Source organism: Marmota flaviventris, chromosome 6, assembly GCF_047511675.1.
Source record: "Marmota flaviventris isolate mMarFla1 chromosome 6, mMarFla1.hap1, whole genome shotgun sequence".
NCBI lineage: Eukaryota > Metazoa > Chordata > Mammalia > Rodentia > Sciuridae > Marmota > Marmota flaviventris.
In genome coordinates, this window is record NC_092503.1 from 107,350,831 (window position 1) to 107,377,724 (window position 26,894).

A 26,894-nucleotide genomic window follows, 5' to 3' on the forward strand; every position below is an offset into this window, starting at 1 on the left:
CATGAATTCCACCCACCCATCTTGAATTGAAAATATCTAGGAGAAAAAAATTACATCTGTACAGAGCATGCATAGACTATTTGTCGTTATTTTCTAAACAACACAATAGAACAACTATTTACATAGCATTTACACCATATTTGGTTTATTAGGTATTATAAGTAACCTAGATGATTCAAATTACACGGGAGGATGTGTGTAAGTTGTTAAAGGCAAATACTACGCCAATTTATATAAGAGACTTGAGCATCTGTGGACTTTGGTGTGTACTGGGGCTCCTGAAGCCAATCCCCGAGGGATGCCTATACTTGACTTTTGTCTCTAGTCTATGGATGCCGTACCCTAGTTTCAGATGGAAACTGAAAGAGAACAAGGTCAGAGAGAGGCAGGGTAGGGGTGGAAGCAGTGACAGACATGCCCTCGGAGGCAGTAGAGCCACGTCTCCAGTTAACAGCTAACCTCGCTTAAGTTTTTCTTGAGCTTCACAGAGCCTATGATGAAGTTGGCATGATTATTATCCCACTTTCATACATGGTAAAACTGAACCCTAAGGAGGTCAACTGAAGTGCATAAGGCCACATAAATAGATCTGGGTGGGAGTATGGTTAGAATCCCTACAGTCTGACTCCCAGTCCTATGTTATGAGGGCTTCTCTAAATACCATCTTGGGACTGCCTGCATCAGGCTCCCCTGGGGGACTTATTTCCCATGCAGATTCCTGCACTCCATGCCACACCTCGTTCATCAACCTTTTTGTGGGCTGAGCTCTAGATATCCAACAGCATTTGAATAGCATTCCCCCGCAAAAAAAGTTTAAGAACAATTAGATGATAATCTATCACTTCCCATCAATAGTCTGACTTTGAGTAGACCACTATTTCTCCTTGGACCTCAGTGACCTGACTTGTAAAGTGAGGATGGATAGGATTAATTCCAGCTCAGAAAAAAACAACAACCTGACTGCACCTTGCCAAATGGACCTTTTCCATGTCTCCTTATCTTTAAATATCAGTGTTATCGAAATGATATTAAAGTGTCACTGCATGTGTAGTCCGATGCATAAATGTTCAGTTTTCCAGGACATCTAGGAGAACTAGACATTCCCCTGATGTGGCATATGTGAAGTGCAGCCCTCCTCAAACCCAGGGTCGGGTCTCCCAACCTGCGGGGATTCTTTTATTCTCTGACTTCTTGACACTGCTGGAGGCGAGGAGCTCACGATGAACATAAATCTTCCCCACGCAATCTAAGCTGGTGGTCATCTTTCGAAGTTTTAAACCCAGCATCCAGCACCATTCACTAGCTCCAACCCAGTTTTGGTTTGCACTGGTTTCGTTTTTCTGATTTTTTTTTTCTTGTTCGGAGAAAGAAAAGCAAGAATAAGGGGCATTGGCCAAACAAGTCTGTCCACTTGGTGGAGAGGTTTCCAGATAAGAAAATCTGAAGGACTTCCCTTGGGCGGGAGGGAAACTGCACACGCCATCGGGGGAAGAGGATCAGGAAATTACTTTTTGTTTTTAACAGCAGCAAGGCTCTTGGGGATGGTTCTGTGAGGCTTGGAGGATCCCAGCTGGGGGAGACCCCAGTGAGGTTTAAGCTGAGGCACAGGAGCTGCCGGTCCTGCTGAAAGTTTGCCATGAGTCCTGCTCGGCTCTTTCTCCACTGGGCGTGAAGTAGTCCCTGAGGAGGCTACAGGGCAAATGGCTTCATAGGAAAAGCTTTTCAACGTCGGATCAGAGAAGGAGCCAGTCTGGGGACTTCGGTCCTGCACAGGTAACAAGTGTTTCTCCTACTGCGGTCTGTCTCCCACTGTATCAAGTCCTCTGAGGGATGTGAGTCACTTCTGCATTCCTCTTAAGGCTTATCTTCCAAGTTTAATTCTCTTTGCTTGATTTTTTATTTTTTTCTTAGCTGTGGCATGTGCTGGGAAGGGAAGGTGTGTTGTCAAGAGCACTGTGCACATCATTGGTCCAGGCGATAAGACTATATTTAGGAAGATTGAGTGTCAGACAGCCAGCCAGGATCCTGTTGAATTTTCTGTTTAGTACAGACTGTTTGCTGTTTTAAAAATGAATTCTCCCATCCCTGAGCCAGAAAATACGATCACAACCAGAGCGTCTATGAACTAGCGTACTGTTGTCCTGCCCTGAGCGTTTCCATGGCCAGGTAGCCATTGTGGTTGTTCTGAGAAGGGGAAGACTGCATCTAGATAGCAGGAGGAGCCTGGCATCTTCTCTCAGCTCCCAGTCCAGGGTCAGGGTGAGGGAGAACTCCTAGCCATGTCTGATGGGACGAGAGCTTATGGTCAGAGCAGGGAAGAAGGTTAGTGAGAGTGATGGAGCTTAAGATCTGGGCAGACTTATTTTGAACATCCTGGAAAGAAGGAAAAACTCTATAAAGTGTGCCTTGCTTTTTAAACTATGCTTTCTTATATGTTCCACAAAGCCAGGCCATGTACCTTCACAACAGCCATTTTTCCTTTCTTAAGGGGTCAATGCAGTTGATTTGTTTTTCATTTTCAAATCACATGAGTAATACATAAATATATTCTTACTTTAAAAGATTGCGTAGTTTTTCAAGATCTATGTTCCCCAATATGCATATACCCCCAAGATTATCCCATCAATTCTTTGCTGCTTTACCAATTTAAAGGGCTTTTTTTTTTTTTTTCCTGTTCTTCCCAGCTCTTACGACAAGCTGGGTACAGGAACACAATATTTTCTCTTAGATTCCTGTGCTGACCCATGACAACACTGTGTAAGGTTAAATGACCCAGGGGGAACACAAGTAGCTCTTTAAACACTTAGAAAAGACTGAGAGTTTCACTCATTTTTGCCATTGCTGCTTCTGCTTTTTTTTTTTTTATTTTGGTGATTATTGATATTAATAACAACTTCTCAATGACAAAGCTCTAGATTTGCTAACTAGTGGTTTGGGCTTTTCCTTAAAAGACATCAGAGACAATCTTATTCTGGAAATGAAAGGGGAGAAAATAAAATAAAAGGAAATGATTTATATAGATTGATGGATACATGGATAGATGGATAAAGTGGCAGCCATAGGGAAACTGGGACAAAGATAGGAGAGATTCCCTTTTTATCCAATGGATAATAAATGTATTGAAAAGAGATGTTCATTTTTCATTATTTTCCGTCTTTTAAAAGGTGGCATTTTATTTTGTTTATTTTTATTTTTTGTGGCACTGGGAATTGAACTCAGGGGTGCTTTACCACTGAGCTACATCCCTAGCCCTTTTTATTTTTATTTTGACACAAGGTCTCACAAAGTTGCCCAGGCTGGCCTTGAACTTGCAATCCTCCTGTCTCAGCCTCCTGAATAGCTGGGATTACAGGCAAGCACTTACACATCCCACTGAAGGTAGCCTTTTAGATCCCCCAGTCCCCTGTATATTGTTAAGAGACAAGTGAATGAGAAAAAAATAATAATGATATGGGTCATGAACAGAGATTTTAGAGTTGGTACCAAGCACCAACATGAAACCCAAGAGAAACTACAAAATATATCAGCTGCTAGTTTGTTTGCCCTAAGATTTCTCCACTTGGCCCTGCTGGTTTTAGAGATCCTATCATACACTATCTTGTTAAAGCTGTCTGCCTGTCTTTTCTCTAGACCAGTGGCTAATCTGATAATAATAATTTCAATGAAGAGTGTTAGCCCCACTGAGGCCTTGTGGTCTAATTCTGTACACACCGAGTATGACACTTACTGAGTAATGGCAATAATATAGTAATATCACACACTGGATCACATGGTACTTGGAGCATTTCACAGCAGTCAAAAGTTATCATGGGGTCACACCTACTCTGCTTGGTAAGGCTGATCAATTTCCTGTAAAAATAAATTCAATCTCTTTTATCTATTTGCAACTTTTTAGTTCTTAAAATAGTTTTATACCTCTCCTTTCACTATGCCACAAGTAAAGCATGCATTTTTATTCCTACTTTATGGGATACAAAAATTAGAGGTGCAGAGCTTAATTTAATTTACCTAGGTTCACACAACAAATCTTTGTGGGCACTGAGATGAAAATATACTCAGATCACTGGCTTTTCACCCCTACTCTTGGTTGGTAATATGAGCATAAAAGTTACATGGAATAGAGAATCAAGGTGATTGGCTGGATTCTGTATGTTTTGTAGCAACAGGGTAGATGTTTTGCTGGGAATCTTGAAGGTACATCAAACTATTTCCTGCTTTAGATATTTGTAGACTTGAATACCTGCTGTCCGTTAGTATCATCCCAGGAACTTCATAAAAAGAAAACAATGTCCAGACATTTTTCCCAGAGAAACTGAGCCATAATCTCTGGGGGAATAGGTCTTGGCATGTTGTTTTTTGGTTTTGTTTTTTAATCCCCAAATTGATTCCATTATGCAGCTGGGGTTGAGTCCTGGCTATAAGAGATGAAGTGCTTAAATTGAGAAGCAGAAGCGTTACCTGTTCACAATTCTGGAAAGTGTATTAGAATTCTGGCCACTGTTGTTTATCTGAGGAACAGACACAGCTGTGTGTGAGAATGAAGAAGAGATTCCTGGCTCCACACAGTTTGAATTGACTTCATTACAGATACAGTGGCTCCCTGTTACTTGTGGGCTTTACAGAATCCAGTGAAATGTCCCAGGCAAACAGAATGTGCTCTTCTCATGCCAGATGACTATGGGGCTCATACATTTTACTCAAGGTCGCTTTGTGTTGTGTCCCAATACCTAGAAGAAGGAAATAAGAAATACTAATCATTCTTTGCAGGATCTGCCATTTTCTGGATTGAATTAAATGTGAATAACCAATAAATCAGGGCTGTTTTTTTAAAATCATAAAATATTTTCCTTTTCTTCTCTTGACATTTCTTGATATAGTTCAAATTAGTAATGCTGGTCAGCATAATGTTTGTTTCTGTTATAGACAGCACCAGGGGTGGGGCTCTTATGTATGGATCTCGTTTTTCCTAGTGCCTGTGAGTTTCTGCACAGAGTGGGTGCTCCTAGAAGGATTGTTAAGTATATGTATTGGCTACCGGTACACCATGAATTGATGAGTTATTTACCAGCTCAGCACTTCAAATCACATCGTATGACTCTGATCATGATGGTTAAAAAAAACTGGAATCTTGCCTATTTCCTAAAAGAGAATCACAGAAGCGAAACCTTTAAAATCACAGCCTAGTGAAACTATGTCCAGTAGAGAGACTTGCAAATGCTGTGGGATTTCAAAGGCAGAAAATCTTTTCCTATAATTAGCTTAAATGCCTCGTGGGAGGCAAGGTGCTAGCACTGAGAATTCTAATGATAGGTGATATAGATGAGTGCTTACTACGTGGTAGATACCATGCTAAGCACTTTGCAATGATTGTTTATTAATTTAGTGGTTCTAGTAATCCTGTGCCTCAGATAATATTATCATTCCTATTTTAGAAATAAGGGAACACACTAAGGTTAAGTCAATTGCCTGAGGTAAATGCTGTGGGAAGCAGTGCAGTCCGAATTCCATCTCAGGCAGTCTGACCTCAGAGTCTATATGCTTAACTTGTGTGCCATGCTACAAAGACCACAACAGTGCTGCCCAATAAGTAGCTAAGAAGAGAAATACAGTGTAGTTCAGAGAATTATCTATCTCTGGAGAAGACAACAGACGGCATGCTATAAAAGTTAAACATTCACATGTTGGCAGCAAACTCAGCTACTTGCTGTGTGACCTGGGCTGTATTACTTACTTTACCTAAGCCTCAATTTCCTTATCTGAAAAAATGGGGGTAATAATAGTTCTCACAATATAAGATCATAAGGATTGAGTCTAGGACCTGCAGAGTGTTTTGTCTAATATCTGGCATAAAATTATTTTTGCTGTTGTTACAAAGTGGAAAAGCAAGATTTGAAATGATGGGTGAAGCTAAGAAAGAAAGAATAAAGCATTTCACTTGCTGAGGACAGCGTGGGAAGAAGCTGAGAGGTAGCAATCCTCCAACAATAGTTATTGTTAGTATTTATAATTTATATTGCAAAAGAGGGTGCAATAAAAAAAACTTGCTAGTGGGTTAGTCTGTTCTCTATCCTGGGGTTAATGATAGAGAAATGAAGCAGAGCTGGCTTTACATTAGATTGTGGGGCTCAGGCTTTTCAGGAAATAGTCTGAACATCCTCAGGGCATTTGAGAATGTTTAAAGTATTTGAATAGAGTATATTGGCCACTGAGGGGAAAATAGTGTTCTAGGCAGATTGGCCAGCTGCTGTTGTGCTGGACTATGTGTCAGGGGGAAAAGAAGAGAGGGGTCCATTCAGGAAATCTCTGCTGCCATCCATGCAGGTGTGAGGGGATAACATCCAAGCCAAATAGGCTGGTCCTAGAGAAGAATGAGAGCTCTGAGAGTGCCTGCAACAGTGGTGACTGGTTGAATGGGGCTCCTACTCCTGCCCTTGGTTATTGTGTCCAAGAAGCCCCATGGAGCTGAGAGCTGGGAACCTGGAGAATGAAGCTGGTGGTTGGCAAGTCTCGGGAGAGATGGGTCAGGAGACAGTGGTAAAGAAAAGACAAGTTCAGCTTTAGATGAGTCCAATTTAGACCCACAGGAAAGTAGCACAGTGGAAGATTGGTGCCTAATATTTAGCAAAGAGGCCAGGGTGGAAATAAAGTTTTGGGAATGCTCACATAAATTGATAATTAAAAATATGAAAGTAGACAAGCTCCCTAAGAGAAATACAATCAAGACAAAAAAGCCAGGACCAAGGAGAGATATTTAGCAGAGTTCACAGTGCGGTGGTTGTAAGATCAGGTGGATGGAGTTGTGGAAAGAGGAGGAGATGAGCAGAAACTGGAGCAATGGGAGAAACAGGAAAGGAAGAGGGAGTGGCAGAGAGGAGGAGGCCAAGGATGGCAGCAGTACCCAACAGGAGCCAGGGGGACAGGGGTGGCAGACAGGGAACTAGGGAAGTAGCTTACTGAACTTGCTTTGTAAAGTTATTTTCATAATGAAGACTGAAGTCAGTCTGATCAAATTAAATTGGAAAGGTAGGGGTATTGTATTTTTCAGGGAAAAAAAAGTCACACTTTTTTTTTCCATGTTGAGTAGCTCATGCCTTATCATTAAAGTCTAACAAAATCCTTAAAGGGAGAAATGAAAGTTTGAGAGAAGTAAAGCCAGAGCCAAAGATAGCAATGTTATGTCTCAAGGAGATGCTGTGGCCAAGGGATATATAATAAGGAGCCATAGAAAACTAAGATGGCCCTTCCAGTGATTAAAATGTTGAAATATTTTAAACTATGTGAATAAATTCTGGCTTAAGACCCCAGGGTGCCTCAAGTGTAACCCTCTCCCAATCTCTGTCTCAGCCACCCAGCCCCGTCCCACTTGGGTCCTCCCTAGGTCTCTCCACTGGTCAGCAATAGAATTGCTAACATCTGGCCCAGAAGCAGACCCCAGGTCTCTACTCCTGCATGGTGGCCAGAAACTCTTCTGATTGCTTTTTATTGTTGTGGTTGTTAAAATTCCCATCTAGACAACAGTAGAACCACAGCATGGTAAAGCTTGAACCCACTCCCAGGCCCTCTGATTGTCAATCCATCCCTGCAGCCAAGTACAGGGCTGCCCTCCATGTGCACCATGTGCAATTGGAATGCACGCCTGGTATTGTTTTGCCTGGCATCGGGAAACCCCTCCACGTGATAAATTAAGGCAACAAGATAGACTAGATAGGAGCAGAGTTGAATTTAGTGTTTTCCTAATGATAGCAATCTTTTGCTTAAAGGTTAAAATCCCCTAGTGACTTACAACAAGGAAAGAAGGATAAAAGGTTATCAACACTGCCCACATGTGCAGTGTGTTTTGGAAAACTTGATCCCATTGTGTACAAACAAATGTTCCTCTGTAATCTGATAGTGCTGAGCCACTCTGACACAATGCTGCCACAGAACCTTATTTCAAGGCAAAGGAAAATTAAATAGGAAAAAAAAAAACCCACTTCAATACAGTTCTTTAATTGGTATTGTGTTTCACGTTTGTGTTAAATAAATATTTAGCTTATAGTTCTGCATGTGCTAAGAATGAATCATCTAATTAAATAAGGTCTGCAAAGATAAGCCTTATCATTTCTACAGTTGGAAATACAGATCTGGTGAAGGCACTTGAGGATTTTTAATCCATATTTGTACAATTCAGGAGGGAGGTTATTGATGGCACCCTATCCTTGTTGCAGCTGCCTTGTGGAAATGAGCAAAAAGTAATAACCTCGAACAAGTTTGCAATGACTGTTTGGGTCTGGAATGTCCCTCCTATCTCATGTGTTGAGGACTTGTTCCCTAATGCAGCAACGTTTAGAGGTGGGACCTTTAGGAAATGATTGAATCGTGAGGGCTCTAACCTCATCAGTGAATTAATACACTTGATGGATTAATAATCTGAATGGACTACTGGAGATGGTGGAAATTAGGCAGGTGGGGCATTGTTGGTGGAAGTGGATCCTGAGGAGTGTGTTTCTGGGGACTATATCTTGCCCCTAGACCTTCCTCTCACTCTGTCTCTTTCTCTGCTTTCGGCTGTCAGGAGCTGAACAGCTTTCTTGTGTTGTGCCCTTCTACCATGATATTTCTACCTTGGAGCCAGCCAACCATGGACTGAAACCTCTGAAACCAGGAGTCAAAATAAATCTTTCCTTCCCAAGTTGTTCTTGTCAGATATTTTGTCACAGTCACAAAAATCTGATAAACACACCATCCTCCAGAAATTTGGTACTAAAATCCATCACCCACCATCAGCAACTCTGTTTTGAATTATTCTCCAACAGTAGAATGGTATAGGTGCATATCTATTCTCAATTTCTTAACCTAGTCTCTATTTTGATAAGTACGTGTTTAAATAAAGAGCTGCCTGTGCAGTTTGTACACTAGAACATGGGGGTAAAGGGAGGTAAGGAGCTAGGTCTTTGGTTTCTTTTGAAGGGTAAATAGCATGTCCAGTTAGCCAGCAGTAGGCCAAGGGGTGGTACAAAGCACGCTTCCCTTGATATTATCCTAGCATGCATTACAATTAGTTAATTAGTTATATATATATATATATATATATATATATATATATATATATATATATATATATATAAGTTATAGGTGAACACAATGTCTTTATTTTTTACTTTATGTGGTGCTGAGGATCGAACCCAGTGCCTCATGCATGCTAGGCGAGCGCTGTAACTCTGAACCACAACTCCAGCCCTTAGTTCCCTTCTTAAAGGAAAAGCTATGATATAACATAACCTCTGTGTGTGAGATGAAAGCTAAGCAGCTTACACATGGGAAGAACCTCTGCTCTCTCTGCCACTTGAAACCAAAGTTTTTTGATTCTCATGGGCTCACCATCTCCAAGTCCCCACTTCATAGACTTTACAACTCTTCCCAATATGGTTTCCACCCCAAACCCCAATGAGATTTCCCCTTGATAAGAACATGTCATATCTCCAAACCCAATAAGCAATCTCAGTCCCTCCTTCATGGACCCCTTAGCATCACTGGATACAGTTGAGCACGCCTTCCTTCTTGACACTCAACCCACCCAGCTTCATGACTCTACTCACCTCCTTTACCTCCTGCCTCTCTAATTTCATTCCCAAACATCTTGGTGTTATCATCTTCTTTAACTGGACAAAAGTTGTTGGAATTATGTGGAACTGGGTCCTAGGCCACCTTCTCTACTCTCTCGACTGTCTTCCTAATCAATCTGACCAAGCCTGTGGTTCCAATTCCCATGCTCTGGCCTCCACTCCCCTCACTCCAAACTGGTCTTCTATTTCCTTTCCGTGTTCCAGCCACCCCGAACTACTTGCAGTGCCTTGAAGGTGTCATGCTTTTCCCACACCTCAGGGCCTCTACCCGTGATCTGTTTTCCACCTGGAAGCCTCTTTCTCCCCTCCTGCCAACCTCCCTTTTGTTTTCAGCTAACTCCAATTCATGCTTCATGTTCATCTCAATTAAATGCTTCCTCTAACACACCTTTCACACTTCTAAGACCAGCTCACATCCCTCTGTTTTAGGTTACTTATTTATTGATTTGCAGTGCTGAGAATCAAACCTAGGGTCTTGCACATGCTATGCAAGTGCTCAACCATTGAGCTACAGCCCCAGTTCTTCATAAGCATTTTTAGACAGTTCAGCTCAGTGATTAAAAGGATCATGGAGAGGACTGAGTGACATTGTCCTTGAATTCGACTTTTTAGGTTAAACTTCTAGCTCAGGCAAATTATTTAACCACTCAGAGGCTCTGTTAATTTTCTTTCATACTATTAGTTAGACACCATAATGTAACCACTTCATTGGAGTGGTAAAGGTTAAATGAGTTAAAACAGTCGGTGCTCACATCAGTTCCTGGTGCACAATATGTTATCAAGAAATATTAGTATTTTGATTTTTCTCCTTGGAAGCACTTTCTCTTGGCAGAAAATTGAGTAATTCATTCTTTAATAATGACCATTTATTCATTAGACTCCAAGCTCCATGGACACAGGGATCATTGCCCTGTTTACTACTATTTCCCCTGCACCTAGTGGAACACCTGGCACTTAGCAGGACTTAACTAATGTTTGTTCAGTGAACAAACCTATAAATGAATAGATAAGTGAGGGAATAAACAGGTTTTCTTCATGGAAAATTTACAATAATAAACATAATAGAAGCAGGAGGGTGAAGGCCTACATTAAGTCTGTGTAGGTGTTAGGGGAAGTGGGGACACAGATAGGAAGCTTTTGTCTAGAGGGTAGCTTTTACCAGGGCATTGAAGGATGGGTAGAGTTTGTGTATACAGTGATTGTGCTGAACCGAGGGGACAAGAAGGAAAGGAGAAAGGAGATTAGTGCCAAATAAATGTTAGGAGTTTTTTTTTTTTTTCTTTGTTTTTGTTTTTTTTTGTTTTTTGTGTGGTTTTGTTTTTTGGTTTTTTTTGTGTGTGTTTTTTGTTTTTTTGCTTTTGCCACACACTAAACAATAGTTTGATGATAATTGTTTCTCTTTCTTCATGGTTAATTCTCAAGATCGGTTTTTGTTTTTTCACTTTTGCATGCACATAGGAAAAATCTCTTGCAGTATTTTAGATTTTGAAAAAAGCAACAGACTTTGGAAGAAAAATGTGATGGATGCTTATTGGTTTGCTGACTCTTAAAAATAAACTCCAGGTCATGGAAGGCCTAGAAAGTGAGTGATTGCCTTTATTCTGAAAGCAGCAAGGAATTGACAGGGAGTGACCTGGGGAAAGAGGGTTTCCTGAAAGTCAGTGTTGCATCCATGCAGAGATGGGGCAAAGAGGCAAAAGATGACATCTATTGCCAGGGTACATATGAGTGGCAGGGAAGGCCAGGACTATGTTGTCACAGATGGGTTGAATATATGTAAGAGATAATTACAGTGAGGCCCTGAAGATAACCCAGGTGAGGTTGCATTGGAGTGAAATAACTGTAAGGAATTTAGACTCTTAGAACAGTAATGGGACCTTCAAAGGCCAGCTCTTGTTCCCCACTTTTGAAATCATTGAATTCAGTCAAATTTCTGACTTTGACAGTAAGAAAACTCAGACTCTAAGAGATGAAGTGACATGCCACGTCACACAGCTTTTAGAGGCAAAGTGAGATTTGAACTCGTATTTCCAGTTCCTAGTCAGTTGTTTATATATACAGAAAAATATTCCTTTTACTCTTGTTGATAACTAAACAAGAAGATCTCTTAGTTCAAATGGCACCTTTCTCCAGGAGATTAGGCTGTTTAATTTATAATTTTGCCACTACCACATATCTGCAGAGTGGCCTTAGTGAGCTACTCACAAAGCTCCCATTTTCATATCTGAAAAGTGGGGATAATTTAGAAGAGCTGTAAGATCATGGAGAGGGTTGAGTGACAGTCCTTGCAAAGAGCTTAGCACCTCACACCATGCTGGAACACAGTACACACCCAACAATGACTGGGGTCTGTGATCATCATTTCCACCAACACTATTCATAATTCCATCAGAGATAGTCTGCCTGATTATCAGACAATATTATGAATTAGAAATTTCAGAATCACTGCTGATCTCTGGAGTTCAGACCACTTCGTTCCTGTCTGCCTTTGAGACACTCAGCCCTAGAGGGGGCTTAGTTTTCCCATCTGAGAAATAGAGGGGTGTGGATGTGGGCGCGAGGAGGTGGGAATGACTGAGAGGAATCAGGGAGGAGGAGCCATGTGGAGCTTAGCAAGCCACTCATTTCCAGAAAGATTCCCACCATTAACATGCTGGCAACCTCTAGGCCTGGTGACTTCATGAGGGCTCTGAGTCATCAGACCCCATTGATGAGGCCACATTGCGAACGTGCTCCTTGCTTCAGATCCTGCAGGCATACAAGCCCTCTTATTTTCACTTCCTCTCACGGTCAGTTCTTCACCCCAAATAACATGGGCATGGGTCAGGGATGCCAAAAGGTTCTAGTGAGGAGTTCTCAAACACTGGTGTTGTTTGGGAGAACAGACCAAGTTCACAGTGACGCTTCCTAAAACGTAACCATGCAGAATGTCATTCCTGACCGCGAAGAGGAATGTCAACCCTCATCCTCCAAGTGCAGCTCGGCTGAGAGTCCCCATGACTTATTCCTGGCATGTGACGTCAGCATGTGCTTTCTTTGCTCTCCCTCTTTCTAAACTTTACAGACAGGAAAACAGAGTCAGAGTAGACCAGGAAGTTGCTCAGCACCATAGGGCCAACCTGAGGATTAGATCATATTTCCCAGCCTTTCCTAGATATAGCCAGCTTATAGAAGTCAGGGAGTTTGAATAGTGTCTAGTATTTTAATTTAAAAAGAGAAAGAGATTGGAAATGACACCAGATAATTTTCTTTCTCTCCCTGCCGTTCTTTGTCTCTCTCAGTCTTTGTCACCCTATACTTCAGAAATCTTTAGGAACTTCAAATACTTTAGGAACTTGTAGGGGACTTACTATCAAAGGCGCCCTACTGAGGACAAATTGCCTTGAATGTGGGCAGGGATGCTTCATGTTTTTAACTAGAAGATTACGGATTTTCTTCCCATTAGTTGAATTGACATCTCTGTTGGCTTCCTCAGTTGAGAACACCTGTGAGCTGGAGGGTTTGTGTAAGATTATGGCTTTGTCTTCAGGTTTCTCTCCAAATGTAGCAGCAACTCTGAAAGCTGAAGTAATCTCCAACTGTATCATGTGCCACACTGGTGTCAAATATTGTGACTATTGCCCCCCCAACAAAAGTGGTGGCGTCATTCTCTTTTCATTCAAGTGGAGAACCCCTCACCCTACTGTGAAACTGATCCAGACAACAAGCCCCTGCCCATGGTGGGGTCCTTTCTTTATCTCTGTTTCTTTGGAATTGTGATTTTGGGGTGGGGGGAAGTCAACAAATGAGTCAACAGAAAAAAGAATGCTGATTTTATCAAGAACTGTCTCAGGGGATACCAAAGGAAGGGGAAAATGGAACACTATTGGCCATTGGCCTGTACACAGGGACCAGACATGACCATTTGGGGACAGTATAAATCTTGCTAATTCTAACCGGAAAAAAAAAAAAAAAAGAAGCAGGGGGAGTGGAATGTACCACCAAAATAAAGAAATGACAGAAAGATACATTGCCAGGGCTGGGGATATAGCTCAGTTGGTAGAGTGCTTACCTTGCATGCTCAAGGCCCTAGGTTCAATCCCCAGCACCACACACACACACACACAAAAAAAAAAAAAAAAAAAAAAAGAAGAAGAAGAAGAAAAGAAAGAAAGAAAAGATACAGAGCCTGCTCTAGTCCCTTTGATACCCGAGTGCCTCTCTGTGGGTCAGGTACTCAGGAGGTTCATTGACTATGCAGTCTCATCCCTTTGATTAGGTGTCTAGTATGGAACCAGCTAGTAACCTGTACTAAGTTGGGGCCTGAAAAGATGAAGTTGCCTCCTAAAGACTATCCTATACCCACAAGAGCCTACTCTCTTTTAATCTTTTATAAGGAAGAGAAAATTTCTAATTGGAGAACTTAGTAACTCATTGCTCTGATTTCCCTACAGCAGACACACCTGGTGTTAAACATCTCTTCCCATAACCAAAATTGCAGAGCATCTTCCCAAAACCACTGAGTTGCAGAATTTAAAAAATGTATTTGATAGCCAGATCTACTAATTGGGTCAGTTTTCCAAAGCCCTTTGCTCCCCTGCTTTTCATGGGGGAAGAGGAAAAGGAGGCAGTCAGCAGCTGGTGATTGAAATACAATTCTCTGGCATGTAAATCTTGGCCAACACTAGTGTATTATCCTGGCCAAGGTTTCCTGGTGCTCCCTGACTCCTCGCCAAGGTCTGCCCTTCCTGGTGACTGCCCTAAGGTTGCCCTTCATTGACTCCCTTCTGATGTCCACCCTCTGAATTCCTCTGATCATCAGAGTGGTGATCACAGCAGCCTGCATTTCTGGAGCTCTTCATGATTTTTAATTTCATTAGAGCCTCAGAAAATTCTGTGAAAGAATTAGGGATATATTATCCCTATGTATAATTACCTCCATTTTACAGGTGAGGAAACTTGGACTCTGCTAATACAAGTAACCTACTACTTAAGGACACAGTGAATTATAGCAATGCTGTATCCTAACCCACATCCTCTGTCTCAGAGTCTACTGTTCTTTGAACAAACACGTGGGTATAAAAGGCCAGTGAGAAAAGTATTCTGCCAAAAGTAGACTGTCTTTGTCTCCAGAGGTAATAGGGTTGGTATTATTCCATGCAATACCCTGATTTTTAAATGTAATAATAATTAATCTGGTTACCAAAAATGGTGCATTTTTCACCACCAGCATTATAAAGAGACAATTTACAAAAATAAGTACATCAGCTGAGATATATTGTGATATTAATATTATGTATTCTATATTTAATATGCTACCATGTTATAAACTTATATTTTTATGACTAAGTCCAGGAGTTTTCATAATAATGAGTCATAGCCTATTAATATAAATTATTAAGTCAATGTAATGGACTCCTACCAGAATTAAAAGAAAAACAGGGCAAAATAGGATGGAATAGAGTTGAAAATATCCATGTACACCACTTGTAGCAAAGTGAGTAGTGTTCTCTGAATCCTTTTGTGCATGTGCTCTGTGTACTGGATCACAACAGGAAAGGCGTTTCTTACTGTAGTCCCTCCCTCTTTCTTGCTTTCTTTTTCTCCCATCGTCCTCCCATCTCTTTTCTTCTCTCCATGTATGTAGGAAACATACCCGGATACCCACTACCATCCTGTGCTCATGAACAGGGGCCACCTGCCTTCCCTTGCCCCACTCCATCTTTCCTCACCCAAGGTTCTAAGGCAGGGACTACTCTCTCACATTCACTTGTACCTTCAAGTCAGGATTTGCTACTTCTTTCCTTGTGTAATAAATAAGTTGGTCTCTCTAAGACATCCTGTTTCCATTTTAGGCAAAACAACTTGAACGTGAAGAAATGAAATCCCAGAGGAGAACCACTTTGTGCTTCATGTTTGCTGTGATTTATTCTTCCCAAGCGACACTGAACTTAGAGTCTGCTGTCCATCCTTTGGTGAGTAAACCCATGTCTGCTATAATTTTCCTGTCACATTTCTCTGATTTCCTGGGAATGTCACAGACAGGATAATGGTTCTTCAAAGAAATTGGGAAGGGATTTTGAGAAAATGTTGTAAATGAGGTGACAACTGGATGTTAATGGATGTTAGTGTATTTACGGGCCACATCTTGCCATATTCTGAAATCGGTGGTGGTATCAAGGGAACACAAGTGCAACGTAAGACAGATCTCCCAGGATGGCCACCTTAACTCAGTCATAACCTCTAGGCTTCCACACAGTGACAATGAAAATGACAATAAAGCAAATTTGGAGGACCAAGCACAGATTTTATGTCCTCAAAGGATTCTTCTTGAGCATCCGACTAGAACATATTTCAAAAGACATTGATTTGCATGCATGTCATGGTCACAGGTTGCTGTAGCTCGAGAGTCCATGGATATCATCTAAGAACTTTGCGACAGTTGTCCAGGTTGTTTGCTTTTGGAAGGTCCACAGAGTTTAGCTTAAGTCAAGGGAGTGACAAGTGCCCCTTACTCCTTATGAGAATTCTTGATTATTCCTTGCTTAGGTTTTTCCCTGCTCTAGAGACAGGGTATGAAACTGGTTGAGAAATCTTGGAAGATTTGTAATTCAGTTTCTTCATCTGTAAAATCATGCTGGCAGTAGTACTGACTTCTTATGATAGTTATGAGATTTGAACTAGTTTGAAGAGGCCTTAAATTCAAGCCCATTACATAATAAACAGCACAGCAGTATTAGCTATTTTTGTGTCTCACTTTGGAATACTATATTTTCCTATTGATTCTTTTTGTTTCAGATATTGCAGTTCTATTTTATTCTATCACTATTGTTAGAGTTTCAGTGGTACATTTTAGCTTTGCAAAATCTGTCTCTTTGTTCTACGTGGCTATTTTTGATGCAATCCTTTGTCTTCTATTCCAATTGTCAATCCTTCTTCTCTATTTCTGTTTGCCTGGTTTTTGTCCTTTAATTTCTGTTTAGCCTTTAGTGTATTATTCTGCTTTAATGGTTCTCTTATAAACAAAATATGTTTGAGCTTTTTCTCATTGTTCTTTCTGTTTTAGGTCTTTTATTGTTCAATCTAGTTTTCTTGGTCTTTTTTTGGCTTTTTTTGTAAACTTATGACTTTGAGGGTATACATGGGGTGTCTTCTCTTAGCCTCCAGTACTCATGTATAATCTGTGCAATGTCATGTGGCAGCTTGCTCATAGAAATAGAGGAGGGAAACTTTATACTTTTGAATTCACAGGGTCAGTGTGGTTATTCAAGGTATGTGGAGAGAAAGTAGGAGCTTATGTTGATCTGTGCAACATGGTTAGATTTCTTCTGTTTCAGGATTCTTTTTTCCTCCCTTTACTTCAAATCTACGTTTATAGTGACAGTCTGAAAAAACTCCCTTCATTGCCAGGTGACATAGGCGCTCAAGGCATACAACTAACTTCTTAGGGTAGTTGGTGGAATTTGAACTTTGTCTCTCTGGAAACTTCCACTGCTTGCCTACCCCCAAAGTCTCCCACTTTTCCATCTAGATCTGCCCTAAAGATACACTGTCTTCATATAACCCAAAGGCTGAGGAGCCCCATTGGAGAGATTCACTTTAGCCTGATCAATTTATACTACAATAAACTGCTGCCCAGTTCCCATAGCTGACTTTTCACTTTCTTAAGTGCAACACCTGAGCTTTTTAAACAACAACAACAACAACAAAAAAGCCCACATAAAATACATTTATTATCTTAACCAGTTTTAAATGAACATCTTGGTAGTTTTACATGCATTCACATCATTGCATAGTCAATCTCCATAAATTGTTTCACCTTTCAAAATTGCAACTCCACCCAATGAACAACAACCCTCCCCCTTTCCTCCCTCAGTCCCTGGCAACCACCATTCTACATTCTGTCTTTATGAAATTTGACTACTCTCTACATTAGGTACCATATAAACAGAATCATGCAATATTTTCTCTTTTTGTGCCTGGCTTATTTCACTTGGCATAATGTCCTCAAGATTCGTTCCTGTTGCAGCCTATGACAAAATTTCCCTCCTCTTTTAAGACTGGATAAAATTCCCTTGTAAGTCTGTGCCATGTTTTATTCATTCATCATCCACCCATGGCACTTGGGCTGGTTCCATCTCTTGCTTATTGGGAATAAGGCTGCTGGGTTCGAATTGAGGGATGCGTTTGTCAAGTGCAACAGTCTAGCCTGCTGCTTCTCCAACTCAAATTCTTCCAGGGGACCTCTTAAGATATAGATTTCAACAGGGTAAGCCCAGAGTGGGGTTGGAGAGTTGCCTGCTCCAGTGACCACCCTTGAAGTAGCAAGCCTGTATGTGTTCTTCATTGGCAGCAGGTCTGGGTTGAAGCCCAACTCTGACTCCCACTAATTTCTGAGACTTCATTCAGTTTTTTCATCTCTCTGAAGCTAATCCTCTGCCATAAATAAGACTCAACAGTATCTCCCTAAATGGTTTGTTGTGAGGATTAAACATTGAGATATTTATGCCTTAGCACTGTGACTAGCTCAGAGCACCAGGGCTTCTGAATTGGTAGTTATTTTTAATATTCTGCTACAAATAAATCCCTATGTTAATATCCTTCTATAAGGGGACATTCTAATAGGACTGTTACTGAGATAATTGTACAACATGGCAGCAAAGATGTGAACTTGGGATTCCAGGTCAAAAAGAAGAGGAGCGGGTGGTGGACTCCAGGGAGGAGGACTGTGATTTGAAATGCAGGGGCAGGGGCTTGGTGACCTCCTTGTTTGCCATCCTGTTCCCTGGGGATTTTCTTTTTCATGAGTTCAAAGCCACCTCTCATTCCTGACTAACTGCCCACCCTGCTTCAGGCCACCCTGCTCCACCTCCACCACAGTTATTTGGAAAGTCATCATGTCTGAAAGGTGGGGCGCTTCCTGGAATTGGTGACCTTGTCTCTTCCAGCTCAGCCATCAGGAAATCCCCTCCGGATGGACAGAGCTGGCCTCTGTGGCTCAGATCCTCATCTGGGTCCCTCTGCACAGAACATGCAGGGGGAGGTGGCAGGGAGCCCTGTTTTCTTGTCTGAAGTAAATATGCAGCTGAGCCTTCTGAGCCTAGGGGGACCTGTTCTCCCTCATGAATGACATGCGTCTGTGCAGATTGTTTTTCATAATGTGAGAAACTGAGGCTTAGAAGAAGTAAATGACTTTTCCAGCTAGTAGGGAGCTGAAGTAGTGAGAATCAGTTCATGGTGTGACTCCAGTACCTTCTGTATTCAAATCCAGGTCCCATGACTGGCAGCCCAGCTCTTTGCACCTTCTCAAATCTGGGACAGTGGGGTTACTCACCACCACCACCACCTCCTCCTCCAACTCCCTGAGGCTTTACTGCTGTCAGGGGTCTTTTCTGCATTAGCTCTGATGACTGCAGGCTTAACTGAAAGAGTAGTTTCCTCTCATGAGAACCTGTGAATTCTCACTTGACTACAAAAGTGGGAGGTGACAGGGATGTAGAAGCAGCACTTTGCAAAGGAAGTTTCAAACATTCTATGTGCTGGAATTGCAGATGATCACCATAAAGACTCAAGAAAGCTTCAAAAGGCAGTGTTTCCCAAAAAAGTGGCCTCACATCTAGGAATATGCTGGTTAAAAGGCCAGTTTTCTCCACCTTCCCTGGACCTATTGAATCAGACTGGGGGAAGAGGAGGCAAGTGATTCTCATTCTCACCAGGATTTTAAATGCCCTGCATTAGAGAACTGAAATGGACCTTGATTGTAACATTCAGCAGACAGCAGCAAGTCCCCCTTGGAAAACAGGGACAATAAAATTTGATCTGGGAAAGCTTCCAAATGTAAGCTCTGAAAGTCACGTTCTCCTGGGCTTGTGAGTCCCCCAACCACAGCCCACAAGTAGCAGACAGAGAAGCTTCCTGGTAGCCACCTGCTCCCTGCCCCCAGGTCCCTGGGAGGATGAAGTCAGGAATGCCCGGAAGAACCTTCCCTCTGCCTGGGCACAGGGCCAAAGCAGGCTCCAGAGGAAGCCAGCAGGAACCAGCCTATACATTGACTTTGCGCCTTCAGTTCCTGCATACTTAAGTACTTCTAAAATAACTTCAGTGCAAAAGAGCAGAGACTAGGTTTTCCAAATTCCAATCATCATCCATCAAGCCTGTATTTATTTCTCCAAGGGCAATTATGAATGTCCAGGTACAGGGTCCCACCCCACTTCCTACTGACTTTAATACTTCCTTCAACCTGAGTCTCCCAAGGGCATAAGGGAGAGGAAAGACAAAACCTCCCACAGAGCTGTAAATGGGCCTTATCTAATAAGTGTAACTTAATAAGGGCAGGGAGAAAAGCCAGGGGAACTATTCATGGAAAAGGAAGAGGAGAGAGGAGGAGGTTGCAGAAGAAGGAGAGAAATTTCCCACTGAGCCAAGAAAGACTGGCTCATTGAGACAAATCCAGTCTCCTACTATGTAACCAAAGCTACTCTCAGTTCTTTCCATTTAGTAATCATTTGATCTTTACAACAGCCTTATAAAGTAGATCATACTCTTGGTTAGGACTGTGGCACAGAGATGTTAAGGAATATGCCCAAAGTCACAGATCCATTTTATAATAAAGCTAGGCTTTGAACTGAACATCTGCAGAGTTCTTGCTTGTAACCACTGTACCAGGTGATAATAACTAAAATGTACTAAGAGCTTACAAATATGCCAATTATATTTTGCTTCATTCTTATAACAATCCTGTGAAAGTTGGCACTATTATTTCCATTTTAGAGAAAAGAAAGCTGAGGTTCTTTGAAGATAAGTAACTTCCCCAAGTTCGCATGGCTAGTAAAGTGGCCCAGCCTTGTGTGCAGGCAGTCTGAGTCTAGAGCGGGCTCTCCTAGTTTTTACCACAAATACCAATAGAATCATCTAAGAGAAAAAGGACTAGAGGAGGAAATCATAGTTCCTAAGCTCTAATAGAGCAGAAATGTCAAGGTGCAGCCAGACGGGATGCTGAAAAGAGTAAATAGATCTGTCTAATAAGTCAGTGGAATGATTCATGCTTTAAGTCTTAGATGGAAGAATACAAGTTTAGAACATCATCACTTACTTTTCTTGACAAAACTCAAACTGCAGAAACACTAAGAAACTCACCTATAATGATTGATTTCTTTTGCTTTTGGATCTTGAGAATGGTCTATAGGAAGTGCATTCCTAGGTCACACTACAGAGGTGAATTCGTGATTTTCTTGACCATTCCATTGCTGCCTGTCTGCCTGTCATCCCTGGGTGCATGATGTTGACCCAAACTCCACAGCTTTAAGCTCAGCTCAAATACCTAGGGGCACATGAGCAGGAAACCAAGTGAAAAGACTTCTTACTGTTAACTGACAACTTTCTAAAATGTTCTTTCAGATTCTCCAGGAACATGAACTAACTGCTGTAGAACCACTAAGGCAAAAACGAGCAGGTATGTACATTTGGCTCGCATGGTGGTCTCTTTTGTAAGTCCAATCAAATGAAATGTGTTATAACTTTTTAAAAACACTATGGTCTCCATAATTCAGTCTCTAAGAACATCAGAGTCAAACAGTGCAGTTTGATTGCCAAAAGTACAAAGGAACTCCGTTTTCTACTTGATCAAATGAATAAATGGATCATTGCAACATATTTCGATCCTCTTTCCTCTCTCATCTTCCTATCCCCAGGGCCTCCCTGTGGCTCTCTCTTCAACTGTCCCCCAGCACCACTCAAAAGTCTGTTTCTGTCCTCCCAACCCAGCAACTTCTTCTTCTCATCTTTTAAAAATTTCTCTCGTTCAATCCTTTGTGAACCAACCTAACTAACCACTAGATTCCAGTCTTTCTCCTATTTCCCACTCTAATTTTCCACTAAACTGCAAAGAAGTACTCTGGAAAATATAAGACTCTGTCCTTTGGAGAGTTTGGATTATGGAGAGCTGTAACCATGGACAGAAACACTGATCTTTGTGTCTTAGCCTGTTTTTTGTAGCTATAAAGAAATATCTGAGACCAGGTAATTCATAAAGAATAGGAGTTTATTTGTCTCACAATTCTGAAGGCTGGCAAGTCTGAGAGCATAGCATCTGGTGGGTAGCTTCCTGTGTGTCATGACACGGTAGAGGGCATCACATGGTGAGACAGAGGAAGGTGCTAACTTGAGTCTCTGTTGCTCTTCTTAAAAAGCTACTAATGCTATCAGAGGACCCCATACTCATGACCTCATCTAATCCTAATTGTCTCTCAGAGGTCCCACCTTTAAATAACATTAACATCTAAATAGACAGATTATACTTCCAACACATGAACTTCTGGGGACACATTTGAATCATAGCATTTGGCATCTGGTCCCAAGTACATGACCCTGCAGAGGTGTCAATGCACATCTACAGGCTGGATTCCTGGGGCCCCGGTCTTCCCATCTCCATCAAATAAACTTTTCAGAGAAATGAACCTGTCATTTCTCTCCATAAAGGCCTTCATGAGCTTGGGAGTGACTTAGAGCTAAAAGCCAATCATCTGTTCATAGCTCCTGGGGTCTTCTGAAATGCTTTCTCCATTTGATCACCTTCTGTTCCCTTTCACATGGACGGTTGCTGCCTGTCATCTCCATTTGCTTGGCTGGAGGACTCCTGCTTACATCCCAAATTTCCTGAGCTCCTGCTGGGCGAGACCTTCCATCCACCCATTCCCCAGACTGTCAGGGATGCTTTCCCTGGATTCTTATCACCCTTGAAACATTTCCTATCTCTGCATCTGCCCCAGCCCATTGTAAAGATTGTACTTCCTGTGTGCCATCCCTAGTAGTTGGGTGCTCCCTTGAGTCCTCTTCAGTCTCTGTAGCCTGGCATCGAGCCCAGTTCCTCCCTCGGAGCAAACAAATGAAAACCTCACATGTGTATGCCCTAGCTATCTCTTTCTGAATTTCTATTGGTAAATGTCTGCAGGCCAAAGGGCGGTGCCTCCTCTCTGGGAGATGAAACTTCTTAACCTATCCCATTATGACTGAATCATTTTTAGGCATATTGCAACTTGATTTATTTAGCTTCATGTTTTATTTAGCTTCGTGTTCCAAAAGAGACACAAGAATGCTAAAGAGAGCAGCAGCCTTGCCCTGAGGTCAAAACACAGGTGTCTGTGAGAGCTCTTCACGTGTCAGTAGCCAGACCCAACTGTTGCTCAGGGATGGAAATGAGAAATGGACCACAATTTATTAAACCCTCAAAATGCTCACTGGAAAGTCCTAACACTGCTGGGATACCCTCCCTCTTCTCCCTGCCCTGACCCTTCTCTCCTCTCCCATCCTCCCCTTCCCTTTCTTTGTCTCCTCTCTGATCCTTTACTTTTCTTTTCCTTCACTTAGTCTTCATTCTGTTATACTAGCATAATCCAGAGGGTCCTCTCCTTCCCTGAAGTGGCCTGTCATAGCTAGAACTTACTGTGCTTTGACACAGATATCATTGCCGCTTCCCCTCTGACAACCCCCTTGAGCATTTTTGTACCCTGTGATGGGTACAGAGCCAGAGATGTGCAATTTGGGGTTTTGAAAGACTTTTTTTTTCAATGATACAAAGGACTGAACCCAGGGGCACTTTCACTGAGCCACATCCCCAGTCCATTTTTATTTGTTATTTTGAGACAGGATCTCACTAAGTTGCTCAGAGTCTCATTAAATTGCTGAGGCAGGCCTTGAACTTGAAATCTTCTTGCCTTAATCTCCTGAGTTATTAGGATTACAGCTGTGACCCACCACACCTAGCTTGAAAGACTTTTATTATTATTACTAATCAAATTCTTTTTAAAAATATTTATTTTTTAGTTATAGTTGGACACAATACCTTTATTTCACTTATTTATTTTTATGTTGTGCTGAGTGAGGATCAAACCCAGGGTCTTGCACCTGTGAGGCGGGCACTCTACCACTGAGCCACAACCCCAGCCCCTTAATCAAACTCTTTTGTGGGTGAGCTTCAGCTCTGTCTTTTTACCAAGTTCTTCCAGGGCTCAGGCTGCTGGCATCCTCAGAAGCAGTTTTACCCCACAGCTGCAAAAGGTAATTTTCCCTGTTCTCCTGAGCCTGATGTTTATGGGACCCACTGTGGCAGTGGGAGGGGTAGCCAGTGGGGAAGAAACTACCTCCATATCTAAGAATTTGACATTCCAAAACTTTTCCAGGCATGCTTTCATTACAAAACAATTATGACAATGATAAATCACCCTGAAAATATGTTTTCCATTTATTATACATGGTCCTCTGAGCTCTTGGGCCTCTCAAGTCATTTGGGAAGTGTTAATGAGTCAGCCCATCATCTGCAGAAGATGGATTGGACTTGGTACTTTTACAAAATCACTGAAGTAAGAAATGACCATAGAAAGGCTCATTGCAAGGCCCCTGAAATCAGGAATGTAAGTAGCAATAAAGAGCCTGGCTTTCCAGGACAGTGACAAAAGGAAAGAACAGGAGCGCTTCCTCTAGCAGGATGCCATGTGAAGGTGTCTCTGTTTTTTGGGGGTGCCAAAAAAGTGAGGTGCTGGGTCTGGGCTCTAATCCTGAGTGGCATTCCCTTTCCTGTATGTATGTATGTATGTATATATATATATATATATATATATATATATATATATCCCCTTCTGAAGGCTTCATGATAGTCACAAGCATATTAAGTTTCCAAGAAAAAGAAAATAGGTCAAGAATTTTCTTTTGAGCTTCTGGACCAAATATTTAGAGTTTGGGATTAAATCATATTTAAAGGTAGAATAAATTTGTATTTATTTTCAATATAGTATGGACTTCAACCTAAGTCAGTTGCACAGTCTCACTGACCTCCTAAGAAACACATGCGTGCGTGCACACACACACACACATACATATCATATATACATCACATATATATGTCACATATATGTTATATATTGGCATCTCACACCTACCCACACAATTTATTACAGTCATAACCTTACAGGGTTTTTTGCTTTTGTTTGTTCATTTTGTTTCATTTTGGTACTAGGGATTAAACTCAGGGCACTTAACCATTGAGCCACATCCTCAGCCTCCTCTCACCCCCTGCCTTTTTTTTTAACAGGGTCTCCCTAAGTTGCTAAGAGCCTCACTAAGTTGCTGAGGCTGGCTTTGAACTTTCTATCCTCCTGTCCCAGCCTCTCAGGCTGCTGGGATTACAGATGTGCCACTGTGCCCAGCTCTTTATACAGTTGTTGAGAGGATTAAATGATGTTATTTTGTACATACTACTTTGGAAATGTTAATAGAATTATCTGGGGTTTATTTTCTTCTTTTTAATAATTTTTTTAAATTAAAAACAAAGTCAATAGGCCGGGCCTAGCACAGAGGGGTATCCTGATCAGTTCCAGATCACTACTTGAATATGGAAAAATGGGTGCCATGACATAGGACTTAGCATTTCGGGAAAACTCTTTCCCAGTGCTACTGGGAATAGAAACCTGCATACAAACCCAGAGACCAGAGATAAGAATAAGTGTGGAACAGCCTGTGAGAGCAGTGTGGCTGGTGGGGGCAGAGGGACAAGCATGTGTGGAAGCCTGAAGAGCTACATCAGCAAGTGCATCCTTGCTGGCTGAGAGGCTGGCACAGAGAGTGACTGATAAAAGCCACACGATTCCAGTGATTATGGATGGATTAGATGAAGAAATTATTGCCTGAGAGACCAACTAGGAGATTCAGCAGCCTGGACATGGGTCCCTGGCTATGGAGAAAGATAAAAAAGAAACAGAGGATACACCTGCCTAAGACCAATTGAGAAATGGCACCAAAGGGCTGGAGTCAACGTGACTGGCTGGGGGTAAAGGTGAGCAATGGTCCAGATGACTGTCCAGGAGAGCACAAATCTGGGACCCTGTGTGCTGAGGAGGCCACAGGAAGAGGCCTGTGTTGGAAGGAAAGGCTTACTGTAGAGGTCTGCAGAAAAGCTCAAAATTAAGTCTAAAGGGGAATCTTCACAGTGGACTGAAAATGGACATTTCTTACTGCTTAGCACTAGCACAAATGTCAGTTGCAAAAGTTCTTCACCCTGGGTCTCAGAGCTTCATTGGGAAGCATGTCTCAGAGACTGGCCCTGAAGAGACCCCATTGGTTTTTCTTTGGCTTCCCAAGGACTGACTGGTGGGAAACAGAGGACAAGGGTGAGTGGAGTCCAGCCTGAGGGGGGCAGGATGCCCAGAGCCTGTACTGGCTGGGTGACACTTCTTCACCTTTCAGTCAGAACCAGGTCCCTACAAGATCAGGTCACCAGCTGCCCATACGGAAATCCTGACTTTTCAGTAGACCTGGCAGTGTGGGTCTGCTGGCCTTTTTTGATGTGGGGCCAGGAAATGCTGAGCATTTCCCAGTTTGAGGAACAGGGTTTGGGTTTCCGTGGCTATCATCTTTCCTGTGATAACACATGGTGCTCTGTGCTCTGGTGGTAGAATGAGTTGGAAGGCTCTGGGCTCTCTGACTAGTGTGTGTGTTGGTTTGGAGCTTGACATTGAATATTAAGACTGTTTTATAACTTCCCATTCTTGTGGTTGTACATGAAGTGGAGTTACACTGGTCGTGTATTCACATATGAACATAGGAAAGTTCTGTCTGATTCATTCTACTCTTTCCAATTCCCATCCCATTCCCCTTCATTCCTCTGTCTAATCCAATGAATTTCAATTCTTCCCCCTCCCTTATTGTGTGTTAGTAGGAATCCAATTCCTTAACAACATCTGTTCAGAAAAATGTTACTCTGAATTTACAGATGAACAAAGTGTAGCTCACAGCATTTAAACAAGTGGCCCAGGAAAGAAGACCTTCCATTCTGCTCTCTGAAGCTCCAAAGTACAAGTCAAAGTACAGTTTTCAACATGTGGTTCTGGTTCTTGCCTGTGTGGTCCCATTTCATGACCCTTAGGGCAGCTTCGTAGAGTGAAAAGGCCTCACAGACCTGTTTCAACTCACTAGGTCTGTCTCGTCTCTCTTTATGTGGGGCTAACTTGGATGTTTGGGGTTCATGGTTAGCTGGTAGACTTGATCATCTGCTCCAGACTTCACAATCCAGGGTTCTATGATACACGGTGCCAACCTCCTCCTCCATCCACACCTGCTGGGTAAACCATAGACTGGAATTCTGGCATTTCCTTCTTGTGTGAACAAACCTTTCTAAAACCCAAAAGAGAATAGATCCTTTGTATCTGCCGGTGGCAAGGTGTGATATAGACAACTGCAGTAAATCACCACCTTCTATCAGGATAAAGAAGCATTGTCCCTTTGGTCACCAAGCTCCTTTCTCTAGGGTGAAGTCAGCAA

At 42.0% G+C, this 26,894-nt stretch overlaps 1 protein-coding gene across 6 annotated transcripts in view; it reads left to right on the top strand.

The window, feature by feature from the left end:
* Adgrf5 (adhesion G protein-coupled receptor F5) overlaps positions 1-26,894 on the top strand; it is an 88,410-nt gene that overhangs the window by 22,163 nt on the left and 39,353 nt on the right. For 5 of the 6 annotated variants that reach the window (XM_071613333.1, XM_071613331.1, XM_071613334.1 and 2 more), the window contains 2 exons: positions 15,440-15,559; positions 20,982-21,036. In XM_071613333.1, coding sequence (XP_071469434.1) covers positions 15,464-15,559; positions 20,982-21,036 — 151 coding nt within the window. In that variant the 5' untranslated portion in view covers positions 15,440-15,463. Of the gene's footprint in view, positions 1-1,473; positions 1,774-15,439; positions 15,560-20,981; positions 21,037-26,894 lie in introns of those variants that run through there. The other variant, XM_071613332.1, reaches the window with a different exon arrangement.